Source organism: Parambassis ranga, chromosome 13, assembly GCF_900634625.1.
Source record: "Parambassis ranga chromosome 13, fParRan2.1, whole genome shotgun sequence".
Classification (NCBI taxonomy): Eukaryota; Metazoa; Chordata; class Actinopteri; family Ambassidae; genus Parambassis; species Parambassis ranga.
In genome coordinates, this window is record NC_041033.1 from 19967117 (window position 1) to 19994667 (window position 27551).

The 27551-nt window shown below is 39.5% G+C and overlaps 1 protein-coding gene across 1 annotated transcript in view; it reads right to left on the reverse strand.

Annotated features, from left to right (window-relative positions):
• The window catches only part of cntn5 (contactin 5), an 86051-nt gene that overhangs the window by 24218 nt on the left and 34282 nt on the right, over positions 1-27551 (reverse strand). The window contains exons 5-10 of the mRNA XM_028420126.1: positions 27324-27499; positions 18995-19090; positions 13989-14192; positions 9074-9176; positions 2983-3164; positions 16-152 (exon numbers count right to left, since the gene is read on the reverse strand). Coding sequence (XP_028275927.1) covers positions 16-152; positions 2983-3164; positions 9074-9176; positions 13989-14192; positions 18995-19090; positions 27324-27499 — 898 coding nt within the window. The remainder of the gene's footprint in view (positions 1-15; positions 153-2982; positions 3165-9073; positions 9177-13988; positions 14193-18994; positions 19091-27323; positions 27500-27551) is intronic.

The following is a 27551-nucleotide window of genomic DNA, read 5'->3' on the forward strand; positions in this document are numbered from 1 at the left end:
TAGTAAGATACGTACCTGGGATGTCAAGGGCAAACCATTACGGAGCCAGCGATAGGTGGGCCGGGGCCTCCCAATGGCCTTGCACTCCCATTGGAGCTTCTCTCCACTATCCATCTGAGTGTCATTAATCATTCTGACCCACTGAGGGAGGGCTTGAAGATGGAAAAAAAAAAGAAAAAAAGATTTCGGAACGGGTAATATATCCTTGAAACACAGACAAAGCACAAGTACGGTTACATGTACTTAAACCATAAAGAGCACAAAAGCACTGTGTGCAGGCCAAGAGATTTGTTACCGAATTAATTTAAGAATAGACTAATCACAATAAAACTACAATGTAATCAATGCCAGATCCATTGTGTGTAGCTAAGTTGAACCTAGCTGGCTAACTGATTGTGTCATTGGCGAGTAGAAAGAGCGTCCACACTATTGGCCAACATAAATAAATAACCAGTATCATTATTACATAACATGGCAAGCTAGCCACATATCAACCCAGTTAGCTTAGCTAGCAAACAAGTAAACAAGCAAACAAGCTACAGGGTAAGTATGGATGCTAGTCTCTCTGCAACTAAGACATCTTACATCTTAGATGTGGAACCTTCAATGCAATATATGACAAGCTAGTTTTTACAATCATAAGGTTGCCTACAGTTCTATGTGCAGATGCTTTGAATTGTTGGACATCCTTTCGCTGTTTCTCTATTTTTGTTGCTGCACTTGACTGAAATAACAGGTATGTTGGAAACAATGTTAAACAGAATCAAAGGCTTGTTTCTGGAGCAAGGGTTAAGAAGTGTAACCAGCACACCGCAAATCAAAAGAAGCAGAGACAAGTGCTTCCTGACAGGAGCAACCTCTGCAATGAGTTAGGCTAAATTATGAATAGAGCATGTGCATGTGGTGTGCGCAGAAAATACAGCTAGCATTTTCTCTGGGCTTGGAGTAGTGTAGATGTCAAACAGAGGAAGGCTAACACATCCAACACTGCGGGGAGGTCAAGTACCTGAAGGAAAACAACAAGCGAAAATACTTGTAAAGAGGCAGGAGTCCCTTTCACACTTTATACGAAATAAAGTCTCAACTGAATAAACATCAAAGAGTCTCTGCTTGTTAGTTTCCTTCAGTTATTTGCACCATGTTTAGGAACTTTTTTCTTTTTCCTTCCACTCTGTGGCAGCTTCATGGTCTTTGCAGACTCTGCCCTTCCTGGGGGCTCCTTCACCATCATCTCTCCTTTTTTTTTCCCTTCCTTGTGTTTCCAGGCTGTGTGTGCCTTTCCTGTCCACACACACGGCAGAGAATCTCTGTCACAGCTTTTCATCATGCATTCTCTTTCTTTCTAGTGGTTAAGGATTTTTTTCCCATTTGCAAGATTATAAAATTTACAAGAACCTGTTACTGGGTCAGTGTGGGGGAGGAATTGTTAATGAGCAAGTCTGGAACCTTTCTTCTTTTCATTTTAATCCTGTAGTGTTTGTTCTGATCTGTTCCTTCTTTCAAAATAAGACATTAAAATATCACGTGTAACCCCTCTCATTTAGATTTCATGGGACAACTTAGATTGATAACATTAGAAACCCTGGAAATAAAACAATAAAGTGCACAGACAGTGACACACTGTAGTGTAATTCTCGTTCATTGTGTGCAGACAGGAGGCGGCCCACAGTATTGAGCTGTTTCTCCCACAGTAACATGCCGAACACGTCCTCTATTCTTTGCATACGGCACCTTCAGGAGAATACTTTTCTGTGAGGTTTGATTGAATGATTATGGCCAGGGAGGTCTCCCTCACAATGAAAGTTCAAACTACCAGCTGACCTGTGTAAATTACATTTAGCGTGAGGCTGCTACAAATTAGGCTTCCTATTCTCCTTGTGATGTCAACCGAATGGAGGTTGCCAAGAAGTGCGGGGCCTTGGAAATGTGTCCTACCAAGGTTGAGGTAGTCCATTATCTTGAGCCCGTGCACATGGTCACAGACAGAAAGCAGCAGCAGACGGTTTATGATTGCGGGGGAAAGCACGGCATGCAGTAATCGCAGGCATGATTCCAGGTAGCTCTCATTGATGAATAAACTGATCAAAACATCAGTAAACATGCCTTTGATTATAACTGAACCCAAATCGGTGGCATTCAAAAAATATTGTAGTAAATGTCCGTGTCCACAGGTAGCTGTTTATTTTGCACTGGCAGCACCTATGGCTTCTTTTTCAAAACGTTGCTAGGTTACGGAACTAACAAGTTCGCATTCCTACGAGCCTTTATAGTCTCTATTACGATGGCAAGAAACTGCATCCTGCCATTGGCCGCAGCTTTCAAGATAGAAACGGATAAACCTTGTAAAAGACGAGTCTGAGTGCATGAGGTAAACAATGTGAGACAGCAGCGTAGACAGAACAACTGGTGTAAGAGGACTTGGCTGTGTCCTCCACCATTGTTGTTATTGTAAAAATCACCCTTGTCTTGATTTGGATTATGTTGAAATTCATAGAAAGCAGAAAGAAACGTCTAAATATTTTCTAAATAACAACCGTGAGAGTCTTTTTAAACAAATCATTCCAGGAGAACCACATCTCAACTCAAACAGCTCTTTTAGCTGCATGATGAGTAGCTGCTCTTGGATTATCTGGGATGGATGTATAATTAATCCTTTGACTGTTCAGCAAATTCCCAAGGACCACTAACAGTCCTGATCCTTGAATTAAGAACACTGTAACAAGCAAAGATTATACTATGAAAAATAAATGAAAATGGGAGGAGGACCAAAATAGAGCGTGTTCCTGGAATATATATGTATGCATCCACATTTGTGCTAATGTATGCTCACTCTTAGATAATGGTCATGAAAAAAAAAACACAAAGGAACTAAACAGATCAGCAGAAAATAAAAAGTAAGAGTGCCCCAACAGCCGAGAGGCGATGAGCGCAGCTCGTTATGTTCCCAACCAGCACAGAACAATACATAAAGAGCGCACTCACTGTAGACCTGCAGATGTCCTTTGAAAGCAGTGCCTCCTCTTGGATTCTCTGCTTTGCACTCGTACGTTCCCGAGTCATCCAGCTGAATGTTGGGAATCTCAAGCACAGCCTGGGACTTCCGAAGTCTTGCTTTCTTGGGGATGTTGCCGTTTATCTTCCTCCATGTGATTGTTGGCACTGGACTGCATAGGTAAAACAGGAGGCAGTGTTAACAGACAGCAGCATGTGATCACTTAACTCACTTTAACTCACTATTGACAAAAAAAAAATACCAGTTTAAGGTTCTCGTGAACATAAGATAATTACACTATGAAATGAGAACAATAAGAAGAAGATGCATAGTAATATGTACAAATTATGTCAACTGATAATTACAACTACCAAATAAATGTATGTGTAAAAGTGCTGTCTAGATATTCTCCTTTTTGTCTCTGGAACAACATAAAATCCCCTACCTGTTTAGCAGTTTTGTTCCTAAGTGTGAACTATTGTATTGTTTTTTAATACCTAATCAAGTTACATGAATTTTAGAAAGCAAAAACAAGCTTCAAATTTCAAACTGAGCTTGTAAAATGTATGTTTTTCTTGTTGTTCCTACTGATAAGAGCAGTGATTTAGTGACCGTGCTTCCTTCTTTGTCCATCCACTCAGACTGTACTGTAAATCTAAACCTTTTTGAAAAGGTATGATTGATCATGTTTTTAAGATTTCTATACTTGATAACCAGAAAGGCACAGGAATAGCCTGTCCTGTCAGACAAAAGCATGCAAAAGACACAAACTTCCATTTGTTCTAGCGTACTGAGTTGGTGGAGAGTGTTTGTTATCACTATTTACCACAAAAACCAGTGTTTCACATCATTACCTAAGAAGACTAATTGTCTGACATAATTGATAACTGTGGCTCACATCAACTGTAACTGTACAGAAACTGACATAGAGTCTTTCATTTACAATTAAGTAATGAATCACCCTGATGGGAGTTTAATGTTGGCTCTGCTCTACATGCTACCCTTGACCTTTTTGACCACTTGTGATATATTTACAGTAACACATGACCCACATGTGACGCCTGTTAAATCCTGTATGTGAGAAGGGACAGGGAAAATATTCAAATGAGGTTACAGCAAGGCCAGGGAGCGTTTTATAATAAGTATTCAAGCAATCGTTACCCATCTCTGTTTATTCATGAATCTCCCCATAGATCCTTATGATAGATGGCTTGCACATGCAGGGAGAGGATGTCTTACTATGCGCTCAGTCTCTTGTATGACGACGAGATTTGACAGGTCTCTGAAAGATGGAAATGTGACACTAGACAATCCTCCATTGCACCCATCAATCATTTAGTCAAGATGGAAATGTAACATCCCTGAGCTTTTTTTTTTTTTTTTTATCCATTCTAAATTCACAAGGACAATGAAGTGCTCCCGGCTGCAGTGGACTCACATTAGGATTCACACCATGTCTGGTATTCAAGTGTTTCTTTTCCATTTTGTGTGACATGCTTTTTTTGTTTTTGTTTTTTTAATAAAACTGCAGCCGTTTGTGTTCCTAACACCACTGGGACCTAAATTGTGAATAACCAATGATCAACTGTATTCGTAAATATGTTATGGAGTTGTTATGAAACATCTCTTTACATGTTATCGATGGAGATTTTTGCTCCAAACACCTGACTACCCAAGACAGCAAAGGAAATCTATCGCAGCTTTGATGGGTTGGAACATGATGGTGAATCTTTCTGATTCCATGGCCGAGTTTCTCTTTGGGGGCTGAATAATGAGCATGAGGCTTGTGCACGCTCACAGGAGGGAATCGGCTCGCTTGGCTTAACGATGAACAGCTCGTCCTCTTAGGCCCCGTTCACACTGGGGAAAAAAATGTGGCTTAAGCAGGATTTGGCCGCATCCAGATCAATCCAGATGTGTTTTTTTCCGAGTGTGAACACCTCCAATCCGGCTGAATCCAGTTTGATTTCAAGCCGGCTAGATCCACCCTCGAGAGCAGGATTGGCTCAAATGTGGCTCAGGTGTGAATGCAAATGTGGCTAGCGAATCCGGCTAGCCACATTATTAGCCATATTACGAGGCGCCACCTAGTGGTTTGGAGAACAGCAAACACGCTGGATGAAGCCGGATTGAGTGCGGACACAACTGTGTGCTAGCCAGATTTGAAAATAGGTCTGAACGCATCCAGCTTAAAGACTGTCTGGGCTCAATCCTACTCTAGCTGGAATGACTTTCTCCAGTGTGAACGGGGCCTTAGTGTCTTCGGAGGCATGGCTGGCATAATCTCCTGAACTCTGGTCATTTCTGGTTTGTTTAACCAAAGTGTGTGAACGAAGCTTTCTGTGCTTTCACTTAGTAAAATGTGTTACATGCTGCAGTTTATGTAAGGTGGTACGGAGATTGAGATTGTGCCTACTGGCAAGCGCTGTAGATTACATCTTAATTAGCATTTCAAGCGACTGCCGTGCCCTCGAATGGACTTGTTCTATAATAAAGGATCCAAATTAAATCTAATAGTAAAATACAATGCAGAATTGGCTTCAGATCATTTAAATCCAGATAATAACCAACAATTTAGTTCATTTCATAAGCCCTTCATTTCTTGGTTCCTGGTTGAGTATCCAAATGAAACACAAAGCCACATTTTTACCTGTGTGATCTGAGCCTAAACAGCTGTCTTTCAAAACATTAACCACAGCACCAAAGAGTATAAAACGTGTTAAGAGGCACTTTTCTCATGCCGCTGACAATGTGCTCCTGCATAGCTCAATGAGGGAAAGTAACTGCAGGGCTTGAAGAGTTTGATTCTCTCTGGGGTCACTCAAACTACAAGTATATCCACTACTCTAAGGCAATTTGGCTGAAAGCACCCAGCACATGCCATATATTATATTTTAAGTGGATATGAGTGGGTTAAATATGAAAAAACAACAAATGCACAAGGCTTTTTGAACCACATTGAACTTCTTATGCCAATATCCTTTAAAAATGAAAACCCACTAATAGCATTCCACAGCCGTCTGTAGATCAGAGTGTGAAGCCAGGACAGAATTCAATATTTCATAAATCATTTCATTCTTCCTCATCTATAGGAAGATGATCCTTCATAGTAAGTATCGTCACCCTCCGTTTTATTAAACAGACACTAAAGGATTGTGTGTCAATAATGCCAGACCTTGGTTTCTATATACTATAAAGCTGCCATGTTGGTTTTCTTTTCACATGACTATCTATTGCATTTCATCCTCTTTTTTTTTAAATTTCATTTTTTAGGGGAAGATTTATGAGAGCCTGAGGACAGAAGTATGTCATATGCTGTCTAGCCTCTTGAGACACATGTGTGATATTGGGCTATATTGAAAAAAAAAACATCACTAGAAAGCTGCAACCTGGGAGTTTGTATGATGAAAGTGAGCAGTGCCGTATTTTGTACTATATTTGGTTTGCAACTTTTTAAGCTTAAAAGCATGAGCTGATCAATTATAAAGTAACTTCGGTCTATACCTACACAAGTGAGAGCAGGATGCCTTCTGAGCCATGACATTGGTGAGCTGTCTGTGCAACCATAGCTAATGGCTGCACTGACTGCAAAACACCCAGCAGAGCAAAAAGCAGAGCAGTTACTGGAATCTGAATTTAAGTCGTGTTTACATAGGACGTGATAAATCTATTAGAATATCGTCAATTCTGTCAAAGTTTTTATTTACTTTTGTTATGCATGAAAAACATTTTTTCCTCAAAAAGTCAACTGCCTGATAAAGCTGCTTTTATCCGCTGTTATTTTAACTGTAACAGGATTTCTGGATTATTGCACACAACAGAAAAACAACACAGTTGTTATGGTCAGTGGGTAGAAGATAACTTTCTTTGCAGCAAGCTTGCATCAAAAGAAAAGGCTTTATTTAAAATTCAGTCTGTTTAGAATAAAGCCTTGTTCGGTTCTGCAGCAGGTTTTCCTCTTAAAGATGCACAAAACTATCTGGGTGTGGTATATTTATAATCTATAGATGTATAATAATGTATGTATACAAGTAAAAAGTGATGTAAACTGAAGTGATGATTTGATGGTTCATCAAAACATTCAAATTCCAAGTCCTTTAAAGATTTCCAAGATGGCCGCACAGGGCGGTAAAAGTGTAAATTTTCAACAGACGAGAGAAAAAATGTTCATTTTTGCTGTGTGCCATCTAAATTTACAAAGAGCCAGAGACATACAAACTAATACTTCCACATGTGAGCAAATCTCGCAGGTGTTCCCTTTATTATGACACCAAAAGTTTTCAAATACACCTTGTGGTTGCTGAAATATACTCTATTCAGTTTGGGCAATTCATTTTCAAGCTGAGGCCTTGGGGTGGAATCTAATCACGTGCTTGTAAATGAAACAGCAAAGCCTAGTTGATAATAGTTGGTACTCTGCTGTTTGTGCATGAGTTTAAGGAGTCTGAATCAGCAGCCGTCATCCACTGTTACCAGCAATTCTTCATGTTAGTGGGCAGACTAATGTTACGTCAACTCTGTCCTGAGCTGTTCGCACAGACGTCATAGGCTGCTATATAAGAAGCTGTTTAATTTATAAAGCTGCACAGACGTACATCATGTCTAACTGCTGGATCATACCGTACACACTGACAGTGACTTTATGTGAGTTAAAGCATTCTGAAACACCGAAGCAACAGCAATAATGTAGTTTTACATGCAGGTGTTCATCATCACTAATCGGTTGTCACGATATAAAACTCCTCTAAGCAGCCAATGTTTTTATTGTTGTGTTTTTCATTTCAATTGTCTCATTGTTCCCTTTGTCCTTGACTGCAGCTTACAAAGTACAGTCACTGGTAAATATCACATCAAGGAGCTGTGGCATTCACACACAAAGAGCTGCTCTGCGCTGTAGTAGATAGCGGTGCCATCATACATATTGATCAACAGGAGAACAAAACCCCATTTTAACTTCATTTTGAGTGCTATATAAAGAGTGGCATTTCTTAATAGGTTACATTGATAAATCATTCATCTGTGCGTAAAAGGGTAAGTCACCAGGATCACTGTCTGACTGAGAGCCATCATGCACAAATTACTTCACCGAGGGGAAGCACAGGGCAAGAACTCAAGCTGTTCCGACTGCTCGACAAGAATCCGGAAGGCCATTCTTAGCTTAATAGGAAACACTGAGGGCTGTGAGATTATAACGCAGTGTCTATATATTTAGAAAATGACTTAACACAATAATGTGGATAATTAATTAAAATCAAGGTAAACAATTATGAGGCCCCTTACTCGTCCGTAGATTAGCGACTGTTTGCACTTAAGATAGGAGTCAGCAATGAATAATTTATGTTGAATAATTATAAACAACACACAGTCGGGATGACTAAAGATTATGTCGAACAATTATTATTACTTTTTGAAATACCAAACATAAAGCACTTTGCAGCTTTGCATAAAAATGCACATATTTTCAATTCAGCCTTCAAAAGTTCGATAGAAAAAAAAAACGCATTTAAATGTATTTTCATTCAAACAGGCAATAGTTTTGTGAAACATGAAGCCTGCACACTAACTTCCGCAGCTGTAGTAAGTGGTTTGGATTGAGTCTCTGTGGACAGAGGAGTGTTTTCCCTTCTGGCAGACAACTATTACCAATTTCATCTTTTTTTTTTTTTTCTCAAAAACATAACCTTGGCTTTCTACATTCATAACAGACCCTGAAAGCACCCAGGAAACACAGATACATTAAGGCTCTCAATTATAAGAACACATGGGTCCCTGGGGCTGAATTCCCCATTCAGTCTTCCCCCTGTGCACTAACATGCCATCTAACAGCTGAGCTACGATGCTGCACTTCTCTACACTCACTTAACATACTGCCTGAAGACAAGATATGCCTGGTTCCCATTCAGGTAATGGAATAATGTAATTTAAAAAAGAAGAGGGGTGGTAAACACAGGCGGTATTATCTAAAGGATCTCTCAGCACTGGAACAGTTATTGGCTGTAGTTTACTCGTCCTGGTGATTAATATGATCTCAGTGTAATAAACAACTACCTATATTTGTGCAATATATCCTGGTTTACTTACTTCCCGAGAGCAAAGCACTCCAGCCTCACTGTGACTCCTTTGGCGGCCAGGACAGATGTGGGGAAATGCACTTCAATTTTGGGCTCATATTCACCCATGACACCTGCAAAAAAAAAAAAGGTTAAAAGAGAGGGATTACAGACATTAGAACCAGGTAGATTGCAACAGCTCCTTTCCCCTCCAACCACTCCCTAACCATTCTCTTGTTTTCTTGCAGACTGACCATGGTGATTTTAAAATAATAAGGATCCTCAATTTCCTTTTCCATCAGTGAAAGTCTAATGAAAAGTGCAAAAGAAAAATTAAACTTCCTCAACATTCTTGGTTTAAATAACCTCTCAAAATACAGTACATTGAATCATGCAGTGGGCAGGTGTGCTACGCACATTATGCACACCATCTGGCGTATCTTTCCACTAGGCACCATCATTTTATACAGTGATTATTAATAGGGCTATTGATACTGGTTTAGATCCAAGCAACTGAATAATTCTACTTTTGATCTCTACAACAACAAAAACATGTGAATTAAAGCATGAGCAGGATTAGCTGGGTTTAACACATGGCAGGCTGCATTATATGAAATATATATTCTTTATTTTATGTTGTCAAAGTCAGAAAGGAAAATACAGGGGTGCACTGTAAGCTGCATGCTATATAGGAAAGCTGAAAAGCCGTGTCATCACAAAAACAAACCATTAGGGTGACGTACTAATAAATATCCTCTAGCGACAGCCGGGAAAAGGACTCTATTGTCCTCAAGAATTAGTAATCCACTCAACAAATTCCAAACACATTGCGAGGGACAGTAGTGATAACGTCTTGCTAAGTGCCAGTATGACTAACACCTCCGCTCTAAGTCAGAGCCACAGGATGGGGTTTTTTTTTCTTCTTTGTTTATTCATCTGTATGTTAAGCCGACTATTTATTCCCATTTGCCGGGACGACATGTCAGATGGCATTGAGCGAATTCTGAAGTAACAAAGGAAAACACTGTCATCTGGGATCTCATTACTATTATCTGTCTTATTAACACGAGTTTGCAATATGAATATTACATGAGGGTTTTTTACCTTTTTTCAGAAGAATGTTAAACACGACGGACACACTGTTAACCCTCCCACTCGCCTCAATGCACATTTAATACACACGTGAACATATGCAGTGTGGCTCTACGTACATTTTAAAGAGCATGATCAGTAAGACAAATGACTGGCGTGACATTTCAGAAACAATAATTACACTTCCTGCGTGCACCTGACAATTTTTATGTGATAAAATGAATGCAGCAGAGGAGGAGTGGGGTTATTGAATTGTGGCCCACTATGTATGGAAAAAGGAGTTTTATGATATTTGTTCCAAAGAACTTTTCAATTTCAATCTCATTCTCAACATTTATGGCTCCAAAGCAGCCCTTCACATATAATGAATTTGCAATATTTCACTGGCTCTTGCCATAGTATATTCAATATCATATTCAGTCTCAGTGGCTGGACTTGATAGAAGTTGAAAGAAATAATGTCTGTTCTCTAAAACATTACCAGCCCTCTGCTGCAGTGTAGCTTTATATTTTATGTTCCAATTTCATTTATTAATCACATGAAAATTACATTTTTTTTTCTGTTTTGCTTTGTACTGCCAAACTGACGTCTGTTCTTAAATTTATTGGAAGCTAAAGAGAAAAAGTGCTTTTTGATCCAGTAATGGATGTGAGTTACAGGCCCCTCAGAAATACTAATGCAGGAAAAATCTTTAAACTTTGAGAAGCAAAAAAAAAAATATACACAACATAACTCTGACTGCAGACAAAGGAAACACATTATGCAGGTCTGTAAGTCTTAATACACTGTGCCTGCTTAAAAATACATGGCTTCTTATACATGTTCACACCCGTCTTGCAGATTTCTGTGACCAAACTAGCCTACAGGTTTTATACATACATATATTTTTTTTGATAATTACAAGGTATTAAAAAGAAACTTGCTGTATGTTCTTATTAAAAATAAAACACTGAGCTACTGCCTAAAGTTTTCGCCCTGTAGGCTATATGCTGCTTCATGGTAAAGGCCAATAAGTTGTTTTGACTACACTATTGGCTAGTAAAGAAATCATGCTGACATCCAATATAGCTAAGGGCTTAAGGTCTTCAATAATAATTTGCAGCGTAGCAGAGAAAACATGCCCATGTGGAGATGACATGTGCCGGCAAACATTATGTTTCATTGATATTACTGCCAGATTGGAGACAGAGAGAAAATATGGCAATAATAACTCCACTACTTCTGCAGTGCGACACAATATGTATGATGATAAAACTTATTAGCTAATAAAAGTTACATTCTTATATTTATTAAGGTAGATAGATAGATCAATACTGATGCAAAATGCTTTGTTTCATTGTTTGTGTTTTGTGTTACTGCATGTGTTCATGGCCTGTCAACAAGTCTGAAAATGAGACCCCTTTGAGGCCACAGACAACATATATAGTGCATTACCATAATAACAGGAATATCTTAGATGAGTCAACAGAGAGATAGTGGCAATTTGACAGCATCTTGACATTTAAAAGGCAGCTTATTTAGAAGTAAGCCGCTATAAACAACAGCGTGTATACACATAAGTAAACAGCCACAGTGCAACCCATACAGCATGGTAAATGGATATGAGAGTTTGTTCTTTTACCCTAAGGAATGCACACAATTACAGAAGATGGATAAAAAAAATTGGATGTCAGAAATCATTTTAAACATCCTGGCTATAGATGGACAAAGACAGGAAGTGTTCAGTTGAAAGTTTCACTTTAAAAAGGTGGAAAGTGCAGCAAGCGTTCCGACGTCTACTCCCTGCATCCGGTTCCAGCAGGCTGTGTGCTGGGAGTCTAGAGGCTGCCGAGTCTTTGTTTTCACAGAGACATGGCCGGATGCTGCCATTCAGTTGGACAAGGTCAGCTCACTTTACTTTGTGCCGACAGAAATGCAGTTCTCATGGTGGTGGAGTAGTGGATTGACTGTGCAGGTCATGTTTCTATAATTTATGGTAATTTGTGTGTTACTCTGCTTCTGCACCGATCTAGTACATCATGATGACCGTGGCTTCAGTATCGTAACAGAAACAGCGGCAATACCCTTAAAGGCACCACAAATTCTTCACAAATGTTTTACAAATTACCTATTTAGTGTTAGAAAAGATCCCCTTAAACTGTATTGGCGATAGAATTTTGTGATAATTCTGCACTACCTTACATTTAAGCATCCATCATGATGATGATTCAGTCAGTAGTTTTAGGTAAAACTTCAGTAACAGCAGATAACTGAGGAATCCGTTACCTAATTTAAAGTCAGTTGGCAGTGTTAACATTTCATTTGTATCTATATCTACCATCTACATTTATGTATATGCTTTGCGCCAAACGTAAAGAAACTGCAATGCATAGTAATCTTATGCAATTGCTTCCTTTTACACCGAAGCAATAAATCAAAGAGATAGTGTCTCTGGGATGAACTCTGTCTGTTTAAAAACAGTGCATTAGTCTGGAGTTCAGCGTTTAGTCCCGTTTTGCTCAAGGTGGATTGCGATCTGACGATCAATGGCCTCCAGCTGGGTATAATGGAGCCCAGATGCTTGTTTTGATTAAGAGAGTCGGGGTTGGAGCTGACAGTGGTGAGCTGCACACAGATCCAGCTTCAATTGTCTGCCGTGTAATAATCACTCACTTTTACTGAGGCACAGATTGCAGTGTCTAATTGGTCAGACTCCAATGACCAAAGGGTGCACGCAGCACGGCAGCATTTGGACGACTGCTGTGAGGCGTGCCAGTGTCATTTTTGAGGGATTTTACACATAAATTCACAATATAGAGAGCTGGTGGGCATCACAGGATTTCCACAGCCAAAGCTGCCAAGACATTCTTTGGCATAATGGACCTACAGGTGTAGAGATTTGATTCAGCAGCAGGTGAGAATGCTGTCCTTCCATGCACATATATCATAAAATTCATTTCCTTCAGACATTACTATAAGAACAAAAGAGATCTGTCTGCTCCCTTATCCAGACATGACACACATAAAAATGCTGTTATAGCAGACTGACCACATAGCCTTCTAAATGCATTCTGCCTCTCAGTTAGTGAGAGACACAAACCAATTTAGCATGGGTATGTGCTAAGTATTATGTATGTCTCGCGGGGCCACTTCATACAAGGTTATGCAAATACAGAGCAGAAGAATCTTGCTGGAAGGAATGCAATCCTTAAGAGCTAAATTTCTGTTGTATCATTTGGAACAAGCGTTCTTCTCAGGCACAGAGGCCATTTCGCAGCTTGTCTGGGGGATGGAACCTTGACAATGACGGGCACCTGTGTGAAGTGATGGACGTTTCTCTGTGTAGTCAGATGTAAAAAAAATAAAATAAAAGCCTGTAGGTGAAATTCACACCTGAATCCAACAAACGGCTCTGCAGCATGGCTCCTGAGAGGCTAGTATAAAAGAGCAAAATCCCATCCACAGCAAGGGCCATTGATTCAGTTAATTTTATGCAGGAAAATGATTTCCCTGATGGCCAGTTTCACCAAAGCACATTGTGAGCAAAGAAGGCACCCCACTCTAATGTTAAAGCATTGCTCACTATCTATTTACAGTGTGTATGGAATAGAAAACACCCTCTCTGCTAGCAGGAGATTCGGTAGAAAGCAAAAGAACGGCCTACTTTTTATAAACTATTCTCATCTGAAAAAATGTTCTCAAAATGCATTAAGATACAATAAAAATGCACCAGCAGGATCTATGCTGCTTTTAGATTTTCATCTTCACAGCAACTTCAGGAGAAGGCAGAGCAATAGATCTAAAAAAGAATCTAAACATCAACTCTCAGAAACAGAGAGAGGACGCTGTGTGCTTTAAACAAATAAAATCCTCACCGTCAGTTTTCAGCGTCAGAGGCGTGGGAGGACTCAGAACCCTTGCATTTGTCACAGTGTTCTTCACCAGACAGATGTAACTTCCAACATCGGAGGGTTGCACCTTTGAGATATACAGGTTGCCGGTATCCTGGGAGATGAAGCGCCGACTGTCCTCAGCAACAAATGAGGGGAACTCATTAAACACCCAGCTGTAGATAATCTCTGTAAAAGCAACGGGAAACAATATTAGTAACATACAGCAGTACCTCCATGCATGACCGTCACCTAAGAAACTTGTAAAATAAATTGTGGCTTTGTTTTAAAATCCTGTCTCAGTCACTACTTTCAGACTATTTAAGGATCACTGGTATGTTTTACAAACTACGATTATATGCTAATCAGTAAAATAATAACACATTTATGATTCCCAATTCAATCACCAGAAATAAAGTAAATGTTAGCTCTAAATCAACCACACCAGTGACAGAAAAAAAAAAACCTTAGCGGGGTATACACAGGGAATTTTGTGTCATAGAAAGTGTGAAAATCTTTTAAGGTTGTGTTAACCTTTCAGACATCCCACTCAGTTGAAGACAAGGGACACTAAAGTGTTAAAATGCTAATATGCATGCATCTTTAATCGTGCAGTGTACAGATCGGCTGAATTTCTGACATGTTTGAAATTTTTGTCGCCCCTTTTGAGGGTATCGCATAATTTAAGCAGAGATATGGCCCAAAGCCTGTGTTTTCCCCCACTGCGCATGCCTTGGCCGAACACGCTCAACGTCACTGCGCCTTCATGAAACTGTTACACGATAACAAACATGGCGATGACCACACGGTGTTGGACAGAGGTGATGGGGCTAGGTTTGTCGACCTGTGGCAGCAACAGCGACACAAACTCTGACTGACTGACTTTTTCTTTGAAACAGCCACAGTTCTGGGTTTGATTTCCAGGAATGCAGTAGAGGAAGGTCCAGACTGCAGGCTTTGAATATCAGCATGGGCTGACTGACCCCACTGTCTGACTTACAGTGCTGTACAGACAGAGGCGTGCTTCAAGACCATAAAGATAAAGTGAAAAAGACAACCAACACCTGCAGAGCTGAGAAGACCCACTGAGTGAGAACTGTTATTTTTGTCACATCTCATTTGGCCAGCAAATTAATAGCTACTACATAATGTGGAGATGCAATATTAATGATTAGTCTGTACAATGACAAGAAAAATAACACAGAAGCCGCTTAAGATGGAAAACAACAATTGAAAAGGCCCCTAATGAGGCTGAGGTTATTTTAATTAGTTGGCAATACCATCAGAAATCTTAAACTGGTATATGGCTGCTTTTTCCTAGGCGGACTAATTCCAGTAAGCCTGACTGGTCACGTGCAGGAACGTGTGTACGCATGTATTAATGGTCATTAAACAATAGAAGCAGCCTTGTAATGTATAATTCAACCAAACAAAACAAAGCACTGACAAGGATTTTTCAGTGTTCGTTGTGGGCTAATAATCTTTGAATGATTGTCCAGGTATTTGCATCTAGGTTGCATCTTTTATATTTTATTCATGAATAAGCGTGTGTGTGTTTGTGGAATAGAAGCATATCAATTCTGGCAGATTCGAAAGTACAGATGTGTTTAGTATTCTTTACAATTCACGCTGATATACAAATTAAATAGAACAAAAATGGATGGCTGGCTGGATGAAAAATGACTGCGATGAACACAGAGCTGACTTTGACAGTATGCTGCCTGCTATGTGACTGTTGAGCGTACTTGTACAGAGCCACATCCATCACTGCATTAAAAAAAAACACAGAGGACTGTCAAACACAGGGACAAATTAATCCATTTAACATTCCTAACAATATTTCACAACTCTCTCATCCATAATCTGTCATCATAATGTAAAAAAAAACACAGATTGCCCTCTTGTCCTCTTGATAAATAATGAATAACGGATGTTTCAAAGACACAAAGATCTTACTGCACTCAATACCACACTCGATTTGAGCTCAGTGGATTCAAAGAGACGAAAATTGAAATTAAATAGAGTTTTCAAATACTGTATTCAGATAAGATAGCACCCTTTGCCAAAACTACTGAGAGAGCGATACGATAGAGCAAGGAAAGCAGAAACACACCAGAAGGAGAAGAGGACCCTGTTATAGGCTTTGGGCTACAACACAGCAGCACCCTCCAGGGATGAAAGACGAAGTCTAAAAGAGTGTGCCAAAATCTGCAGTTCTTAAACCAGTCTAAAACCAGGTTTTTGGTCTTTGGCGTTTCCTTGCTTATCGGAAGAGTGTAGGGGTTTACTGTTACACCAGTTTAGATTTTAGTGAGGCTTAAAGATGGATATTTGTGGGTGTGGATGCCTTAATTAGCAGCTTTGTAATTTTGCAGATTGCCAGCTGACTGCGAAGGCATCACCTGCTAATCTTAGCTCCACTCACACTCCACCCCTTTGTTCATTAGTCAACGAGGCTTCCTGTTAACATACAGCGTGCTTCCAGATCAGATGCTGATGTTATAATTTCACACAATAGAAGTTTCAATAGTTTTTATTTACCGAAGACAAACACAAAAGCTGATGTAGGACAGGAAGTGGGAAAATAATAAACTTTTCTCATCTCAGTGACTTCAAATTATATTCACTCATGAGACCTATCTAATTTAAATGGCATTTTAATGCCTTTGAATCCACCCACAACCACTTTAACTCAAACATTGTTTAACACTCCCTATATAATATGAATTTCAATTGTGACATGCTCTGAGTCACCAAGGCATTAATCGCAGCAGTAAAAATACGGCTGTGGCACTCTCATGTTCTTGGGATCATTTTTTAACTCATGTAAGTATGTAAATAATAATATCACCTGTGTTTTGTGAGGAAATAAGCCTAAAATAAAAGCTCAACAGCTTGTTTAGGTTGGCCCGCCATTTAACTAAATGCACACATTCTAACAACATAATAACACATGTCCACAAGCGACGGTGCTTGGACAAACAGTGCTCTCTCCTCTTCTGTTTGCTCTCCACACATCGGATTTCCACTATGACTCAAACAGCTGCCACATCCAAAAGTTCTCTGATGATACAGCCAATGTGTATCTGAAGAGAATGATCTGGAATATAGGAAGGGGGTTGAGGACTTCGTTGTCTAGTGTGAATTCAATTACTTCCACATGAATGTCACCAAGACGAAGGAGATGGTCACTGGCCTCTCAGACTCCACCAGCGAACATCCAGGGACTCGACATCGACAGGGTGGATGTGTACAGGTACCTGGGTCTTCACATCAATAATAAACTGGACTGGTCAGACAACACAGGTGTCCTGTACAAAAAGTCGCCTCCACCTCCTGAGGAGACTGAGGTCCTTTGGTGTGTGTGTAGGTCACTACAAAGGACTTATTTATGACACCATAGTTGCATCGGCAACTTTCTATGCAGTGGTCTGCTGGTGTGGCAGGATTAGAGACAAGGACAAGAGAAAACTGGACAAACTGGTCAAGAGGGCTAGCTCTGTTCTGGGCTGTCCCCTGGACTCAGTGGACTGAGGTGAGAGGAGGATGTTGGCCAAGCTGTCAAGCATCCAGAACAAGCCCTCTTCACCCTCTGGATGGGACAGTGGGGACCTTGAGTAGCTCCTTTAGCCGCTAGACTGCTGCACCCTCAGTGAAAAAAGGGACGCTACCGGAGGTCCTTTGATCTGACAGTGGTCAGACTGTACAACAACAGTATCACATATGTTTCTAGTTTTTATCTTATCTTATCTTATAAATTTGGAGTTTTCTATAAGCTTATAAAATATAAATCAAGGTCTTCTCATCAAGCAATTTATACTGCCCTGTGCTGTAATCTCTTAAATATCGATTAAAAAATGTTACATGGCCACACACAGAGTATGATATTGCATTTGCCAATTTCTTGATTACCTTCCATTCAGTCCATAAATGCTGATCTGTCTGTCACAATTAATTAAGCAACTTCCTGTGCAGACAATAAAAACAAAAATCCAATGATAAAAATCTAATCTCACCGTTTCTGGATTGCACTTTCAACGGTTGAGCAATTTTATTACATATTGACCCACTTGATCAATCTAATGCAGGCACTGTAACATGAAGGTCTTACACTACGTCAGTGTGACTGCAATCTGGGTCAATTCTAACAGTTTATAGCAGCAAGATGGCAACAATCATTAAATGACAGAAAATCATTATGTCCATTATGCTGCTATGATTTTCTAACATCGTCTCCAGTGTTTGATTCTAATTAAATGTCAATCACAGTTGTAATGATTGAAGTAAAGAAAAAAACCCTGAGTGAAAGCATAGATGTACGTACAGTGTTTTTTTTTACTTTTAGCAGGACAATATCATCTGTCCTACACTTAAATCTGTCCATCATCACAATTTATTAATCATTAATTGTGTCTTATTTTTATCAGCTATTTTGTCACCGGTCGCCATCCTGACATGGACAAACAGGCAGGGGTACTGAGGAGCACCAGGCAGACATTCCCACGGGAGCAGTGCAGCAGTGCGACAGAGCTGATGCAAACAGAAACCCTGGATGATTCATGGCTCGCATAAGAGCTTACATTAGAGGACAACTGTAGAGAGGGATATTCCATAATACATATGCCATTAAAGAGCAGTGCCTATGCTCTGCCTACATGAAATAATTGGCTGTGTAACTTTTTCTTTTTCTTTTTTCCATTTTTAATGATCCAGGAAATTTGATCTTTGACAATAAGCGTATAATAATATGGCTCAGTCACCATAACTTAACACATGCATCATTCGAACAGCAGAGACCGATGGCTAAAAATAATAAATCATCAAAATACAATGCAACAAATAAATAAATAACAAGTGCGATCATTCACCTTGGTGCTGTAATAACACTACCCGCTGATAGAAATGATGATGAACAGTGATGAGCCTGTGGTCAACCTCAGAGGAAATAAGGAGATCAAATATTGTCTTTCTTTTGTCTGAATGAGTCTTACCTGGTGAATGAGGAGGAGGGGTGCACATAAGTACCACACCTTGGCCTTCACGAACAGAAACTCCACCACGGGTTTTTGTACTGAATGCACCAAGATCTGAAAGAGCATGTAAAGAGAACATTTTTTTTCCTTAGTAACTCACAGTGAAACAGAACACAGTTATGTAGAATCATGCTGAACGAGCCAGGAAGTTATCCCTGCAGTCAATACATGATATATTGTCAAGAAGGTAAAGAAACACTGATGCGTACAAATAAAGCTTTCATGCCGTGTCTGACAAATGGTGGTAATTTAGGTTTCAAATCTTATATGGGAAAATATACGACCAAGGAATGCTGAAAATTCATTTGAAGAATTAAATGATTGCTGTAATAGTTACAGATTAATATTATATCTGCCAACTTATTGATGAATTGATTAGTCTTTGGTGCTTCTGGTATTTTTCTGCTGATCTTTTGGAAATCATCCTCCGCCTCCGGAAATGGTTCAAAATTGGGAAAGCTTTCCTTGTAACAACAGTACTTGGTTATATAATGACACGTCTGTCATCATCAGACCTAAAAAAGGGGGACGTCCTTGATCAAAGTCCAATAATTTATATGCCCACCTACCACTTCCAGCTCCAGGATCTGATACTGGTACTGTCTACATAACTCATCACTACAGAAAATATCCAAGCTGGCAAGAAATTGCATCCTTTAAACTTATAAGGTTAGGAAAAGAATTATTTCTGACATAATTATGTTTAATTTACCATAAACATTTGCAGAACTGTCACAGTGTTTGAAACAATTACAATCCTAGTCAAACTGTTCTTCTGGAAATACAACAAAGCAGCTTGAATCTAAAATAATCTCTGCACCCATTTACAATCCAATATCGCCTTGTTTAATTTTTAGTTGCAGCAAGGCCGAAGTGTGAAAATCAAGTGACAGCCTGCTGACCCAAGGCGGGTCTTTACGTCTCCACCACTTTTCTTCCCGTCAGTCTGAGGGGCAGTGTTTATCATTACCCTGGAGCTCTTGGACAATTATGCCTCAGAGTGACTTGTGAAGGCCGCATTTCTGGCAGATTTATTAATTATTGTGGTTCGTGCCCTTCATTTTAAAATGTACCATGCAGTCAATTTCCTGTATTTCTTTATTTCCTTATTTCTCATCCGTGTGGTCCCTTTTCTGTATCCCCTCATTAAATCTCTAGGTTGCATTTCATTTTTTTGTGCTGTTTGCAAAAACTTAATGTGATCCCAACTGACTGGCCATGAAATGACCTGAAAAATACATGTACAAAACCAAAGGTTAATTTGAAGAAATCAAAATATTTTTAAAAAAACCACAGCAAAACAGCTCGGCCATGTCAATGAAAAGTAACAGAAAAATAAATATTTTATGTGTGATGTGCTGCACCTTCTTAGCCAGGAGAGCAGCCTGTCATACAACCTGGATTTGCAAGCAATCAATCCACACCACAAATCAATTTGCCATGCCCACCATTTCCTTTTCCTAAAACAAGCCAGATCCAGCACTGAGCAGACTCCTATCAGCTTCTGACAGGGAGCGATGCTGGAACAACAATACACACAGCTAAAAATTCTGAAATGCAGATGGCTGCAGATACTGCTGCTTCTCCTGGTGCACAGTGTTATTTTAAATGAACTATGACTGACTGAGCCTTTTACCTTACCACACGCTGGATGTTAGATATCTGCATTCAAACTGGGGGAAGCTATCTTCATGTTTTTTCATGTTGGCTGCCTTTCTATTTTTTTCCTCAGACTACCATCCTAAAGATAGAGGGGCCCCATCAATGTGACCTGTTTAGTATGTGTGGCTGGTGCTGATGTATTTACACTAACAACATGGTACCAGAGCAGAACTGGGAAGCCAATGTCAATATGGAAACTATTGATTCACCAGCTCGTCCAGCTGCTATATTTTTCCTTCTTAATGCAAACAGAAATCATATGTTATCTTTGACCAATGTCTCTAATTAGTGAATAGTCAATATGCAGGCTATATAGATTTTCCCCTCTGTAGATAAGCAAGTTCAGGCAGGACTCATGAGTGAGCAATAAGTGCGGAAATGAAAAAGACAGCAAGCACAACAACAGTAATCACTGACCTACAACATTATTCTTACTTGCCAGCAAACTTACTTGCCAAATGCATATATATATATATATATATATATATATATATATATATATATATATATATATATATATATATATATATATATATATATATATATATATATATATATATGCAAAAAATAAATATCACTCATTTATATATTTCTATTATGTGTCTCTGTAAAATTTGTACAGCCTGATCACAATTCTTCCTGCACTACAGTACATCCAGCTTAAGAGACTTATTACACTTGTTGAAAACACACTGGCCTTTCCTGGGAAACGTTTCCTGCCACCTGGGAAATTATACATTTTACATTTCAGGCTGCAGCAAAATTGGTCAACAGAGAGGCATCGGAGAGCCACCTACATGAACCCTCTACTGTTTGAATGAAGTATTATAAAGGCGAAGTTATCACTTATATGTTTTAGTCATCAACAGAATAAGACATCAGTGCTGGAAGCAATGTTAAGTCATGGAACGGGTTCAAACTAAACTCCTACATGACCTGATCATTCCCCTTTGCAAACCACATGTTATGTAACTAAATCAATATTAATGACTTTTTAATAATGTAAAAAAAAATAAGCATTTATTAAGCCTCCTCAAAAATTACTAGTCAACATATGTCTGTATAAATGTTTAAAATCCAGAAATGCAGTGATGAAATCTGCAGCAAGCGTTGGAGCAGGTGTTCAATGTAAATGAGTTATTTCAAGGTCAGTATGAATTCAATCAATGAGCATTAACCACTGACAATGCAGAACACCTCGATGTAGAGTGAGTGTGTGTGTGTGTGTGTGTGTGTGTGTGTGTCTTCTAATGCTCGAGTCAAAGCATCCTGTTAATTTCATTACTACTGTAGCGCTAAGAGTGACTCGATACCTGAGCCTCAGCCAGACTCACGTCTGCAGAGGGAGAACTCTTTGGGGAGAAAGATCAGAGGCCTCCTTTCTGCCTGCTGCCTTCAAAGTCACGGCTGAAAAGCAGCCCAAGTGTGAGTTCAGCAGCTCAGAATTTCAAAACAAAAAAAGAGAAAAAAAAGCATCCTACTGAAACATCTCTGGAACAGAGAACAAGACCAGTGGGAAGAATATAGAAAGCCTGGCCTGAACCTTTCCTTGTGCAGTCTGGCTGGTCCACTCCACCACTCCTCCTGATTTTCTGCATGAAACAGAGCTGTGTTCACTGTGCCAGCCTGACACTTAAACCCCTACAACAGAGGATACAGTGTAGTGCTGCACATAAGCATATCATTTCAGATTGGACTGAATTCTTGATTTTGAAATTCTGACTCAATGCATTGATTTAATTAAAAATTTTCCCCCATTTCACTGTGGTCAACAGTTGATTGCAATCAGGAAAACACGCCACTGTCTTCTAAACCTAAAACTGGCAGCCTTGAAACTACATCGACCATTCTTCTGACTATATTCTAAGCTCCTTCTCCTGGAGTTGAGTGGTGTCACCTATCCAAAAAAACAGTACTGCCAACTTCAGGTGAGTACTACGGTGTGTGCATGTAGACTAGCACTGTGCCTCCAGATTTTTCCAGTTTACACAGAATTCTTCACAAAGCTTTTACTTCTCACTTTGATATCAAATCCTCTACCTACAGTTTATGATTCTAGTGTCCGTTGCCTAAGTATTAAAAGCATGCTGGACAAATTAACTGGATTTTGTTCTTATAAAATAAGCAATAATATGATGAGGGCAGTGGCGAATATGTAAGTGGTGTACGGGAGATGGTAAACAAAGACTTGCAAGCAATACATTTTTTTATCTGACCTGAAAACAATCTTCCAGGCCTGTCCACTCTCTATTAGTTTGGACCAACTGGGTTGAAACATGTCACCACAACAAATACAACCCTGAATAGTATAAACAGAAAGACAAAATATTAAAACTGTACTAAATAAAAAAACATAGTCTTATCAATATTTAAAACAAAAAGCCAGCAGTAGCTTAACAAATCACAACTAACTCAATGTTTTCATGTGCTCCACACAGTGCAACCATTCAGATAAGCTGGCTCACAAATGGAAAGCTTGCTGCAGTGTATTATGGTGAAGCTGCCTCACATTAACTCAACCTTCTCCTCTATGTGTGAATGAAATGATAGAATCTAAATAAGCCTCCCTTCCAACCTAAACCAGCAATATGTACATTAAAATTAAAAACTGATTTAACAGATTGCTTGAAATTATAGCAGCTACAGTTTATGTTCTTATCTAAAATTTAAAAAGAGGCACGCTGTCCTTTGTATGTACATCCACCTCACAACTCCTGCCGAATGGGCTGACCAATTTGTTTCAAGGCAAGAATGCATGCAATTTCTATTTTCGAACGTTCGGTTTGGGAGGAAAACGACTGCTCATATGTATCTGAACCAGGTGAAGCAATCAACAACTGTGCCACTGCATGGGAATGTGCTGTGCAACATGAAAAGGGAAGGAAAAGTTGTGCTCCATGCTGAGTGATAAATATCCACCATTTGATATGCTGAAAGGGAGAAGGAAGGTACTGCATTCAAATGTGTGCTGCAGGGCACCTTTGTTTCCGTGGCTAGCCTTTTGAAGGATCCTGATTTAAAAGATGTATAGACTATTGCACTTCACTGCTGTTGAATATATTTTTTTACAGCATAGATGTGTCACTTTATATGGGCAACAGCTGTGGATAAAATGAAAGGAAAGGAAGAAATCTGGTCATGGGAGGAAATTACTTGACAGGTTTTTTTGCATGCAGCTTAGAAAAACCTCAACAGGCAGTAACAACTACAAGGCTCTCATCTCAAGTTAAGCTTCTTGGCAGCAATGATTTGAAAAAAAAAATGTGTAGTGCTTTTCTTTCTGCACAATATGCAATATCTGTTAATGGCACTTGGTATTTTTCGGAAGGCTTGATATGTCAGTGCCCGATATATTATTGGTAGATAAGCAAGAAAATCAAATTATTGTTGCTTTTCCGATAATGGAATTTCAGCAGATAATTACGTCTGACAATGCAGACCACGGCTGAGGACAATGGACGCAACTTAAAACCTTTCTGTGGTTATTTTTGCTCTCTCTCTCTCTGCTGTCTGTGTCACTGTCTGTGTTTAGAAGGGTGGGGCTCGCCACACAGACACAGGAAAGCACACAGAGCTTTAAGAATAAAGCAGACTCCTCGAATATATGAAGTATTACACGAGTTGAAAATGAAACCGCTGCCTTTAGATGCAACAAAATCCACCAGCAAGAGACAGTACACGCACTCGATCAAACACCTGTAGAACAAGGACACAGTCTGACTGCCCATTGCTTCATAATCATCACTGTCCACTTCATTGTACACATACACATAAACCACATGGGAGGATTTCAAGTACAGATCATGATTATGCTCATGAGAGTCATGGACACAATCGAAGAGTAATATCGTCTTGTAGGCTTCAATAAACTCTGACTACTGCAGTCAAATGTGAAGCCGAAGCCAAGGTTTACAAGGCCCATGTCAAGCTGAAGGGGAAACCCACGGGTATACCCAAAACTCGGTACAGGTGTTACGACGCTGGCTCAGGGGGGGTAGCCACATGACAGAAAAGTCAAATAAAACAAGATTAGCATTTATTTACACATGCACAACAGAAATAAGGGATCTAGCCCAGATGTTCCAAGAGAAACAAGAACTGCGATGGAAAAGAAAGACCTAAGCCCACTGAACACACTCTATATTAATTGGACAAAAACCTTGGAAATTATTTTCTATACAATGGCCAGAACACCAAGATCACTGATGATTATGATGATACAGTTACTGCTACTACCACACAAAAAAAAACAAACCTTCCCACATGGACATTCCTGACAGGTTTTTCCAAACAGCAGCACAACAACAGTTGTGACAGGTGACATGTGGGATTTGCTGCCGACTCAATAGCACAACTGAGCCACATATTTATTCAGTGAGTGATATTTTAGGGCTGAGACTCCAAACCTCCAGGCCACAGAACCTTCAGTACTGTACCGCACTGCAGGGAAATGACGTGATTTGGGAAAAGAGCTGAACGACAGAACTACACAGGCGATTACGGGCAATTTCTACTGTAACACTTTGAACTTGGCACAGGCTGTCTGTGCTGCATCTTTTCACATTACTCCCCGTCACACCTCCAACAACAGGATACTGACTGTCTGTTATTGAAACTAGAAAATCCAATTTTGTGCAAAGGTGGCTTGGGTGAAGCTGATATGTGACAAGCGGTTATCATCTCACCTGACGTGCCTGCCAATCAACCAAACATGACCCCAAAACCTTCCAGCTCAACCAATACTATGCTTTAAGAGACAGTTTTTTAAAACTTCTAAAAATGGGTGACCAAATGGCAAGATTGATATCTAAAAAAGGAACCGGATTATCAGAGATATTTTTGCTTTCACTTACAGATTATAAATGTCATATTGCTGCGTGGTGGGCAGTTATCAAAACAGACAGTTCGACAGACAGAGTCAGGTCTTGACTTTAACCATTTAAAATTACCTCTTTTTTTGTAATATCTGTGCTATTATACCAGAGAAAACCGGCCCAGTTACAGGCCTTGTAAGTGACAAAACACAAAACAGGTAATACATGCTTTCACAAAGTGACATAATGAGAAAAGGAAGAGCTATTTGTTAAATTGAGAAGCAGCTCTAGTGGTTGGATTTCATGTCACCCAGTGGACTTTTGCTGGTAAATCAACAGGCAGACGTGGAAGCAGGCTGCCTAGAGGGAGGTGAGACACTACTAATGACACAAAGCTGATTCAAAATCGGCACGTTTCCTTTTTTTATCTAAAATAAAAACAAACAAACCAAGTGCTGTACAACTTCAGTTTAAATTATAGAGATTACTGAGAATTTCCCCTACAGGGGATGAATAATCTTAATAAAGGTATGTGAAATAAACACCAAAACACTTAAAACTCACAGTGAAGAATGGTTTGTAATACACTGACATACACAGTACACAATACAATAGACTGATTCTCCATTAAATGTCTTAATAAAATAAGGAGAGAGTCAAGCTTATTGCACTGTGAATTTGATGGATAATACAGTATTAAGCCTGTGCACAGTATTTGTGCAAAACTATAAATATCCACCAATGTCTCAACTTGAGGTTCAGATTAATGAGGGCCTAAATGATGCATTGCTCACTTTCAGGCAAGTTCATTTTTTTGGGACAGGAAAAAAGGCTGAAGCTCTTTTTTTTGCTTACTGGGCTGACCCTTAAGTGGAGTGAAGAGGAGGAAAAGTCTGGACAGTTGAAAGCACAGATGAGGGTACATGTTGAAGTGCAGCCTGTGTTCCTTGAAAAACTAACAGCCTTTTTTGAAGGCCATGTCTGTGCTTTACCATCTGTGCATTTCAGCCTGCCAGCGCAGTCTGGCTTATATTTAAATTTGGGCCAATCTTCTTTTGATTTTTTTTGATCACACTGATATAAACTGTACGAAACTTTCTGAAATAAAACAAACAAAAGTACAGAAAACCTTTGGTTCTGCTGGCCTCAAGAAAACAGTGCTTTTATACAGAAGAGGTCCATTTCTCTCCCCTGTCTACACAGTTTCAGGCTAATCTAGCCATTTGTTTCCTAAGTAATTCTGTAACAACTGTAAGTCCCCTTAACAACACAAGAGAGCATGTACTTTTCTCGCTAGCAATAGTTTAGTGACTGAGAACGGTAAGTTCCCTGCAGACATGCCAATAAGGCCATTATGGTCATTGCTCCTGAGGAAACTGTAGAGCACACAAATAATGCATTTTCCTTTGAGCATAGCGCCCCCGGTCTTAGCCTGTGATAATGTTTTGGAGGTAGGCTGAGGGGATTAGAGAGGGAAGAAATGTGCCTTTTGCTCCCTTTCACCACTAAAACACAGCATTTGAGGGCACATTCCCTGTTAGCAGTGCAACTAAACTACATCAGACACAGCCAATGGGAACTGCACTCAGCTACAAAGCCTTGATGTAGACAGAGTAGTGTTTATTTACCCCTGGAACCAAACAGGTTTATTTTAACTCAGAGAGATAAAAAGCTTAAGGGTAATTTTTTGCCTTATACGAGAGTAAAGTTCTTCACCCCCTTTATTTTAATGTACATTCTACTACTTTTATGGTATTTCATAAAACCTTTTGCAGAACTGTCAAAGACTGAATTAAAAAAATGTTACTCACATGCAAACTGTAAGACAGTTTCTCGACTCAGGACGGTCCCAAAACTGTTCTCTGCCTTACACTGGTACTTCCCATAGTCAGTGATCTCACTTGCATTGGAAATGATTAAGTTTCCATCAATGAAGCGGTAGCGGTAATCAGTGTCTGCATCTACTTCTGTCCCATTGATGTACCAACTGAAAAACATAAGAAGAAGGAGATTAGAATATCCTTGTGATGAATGGCAGG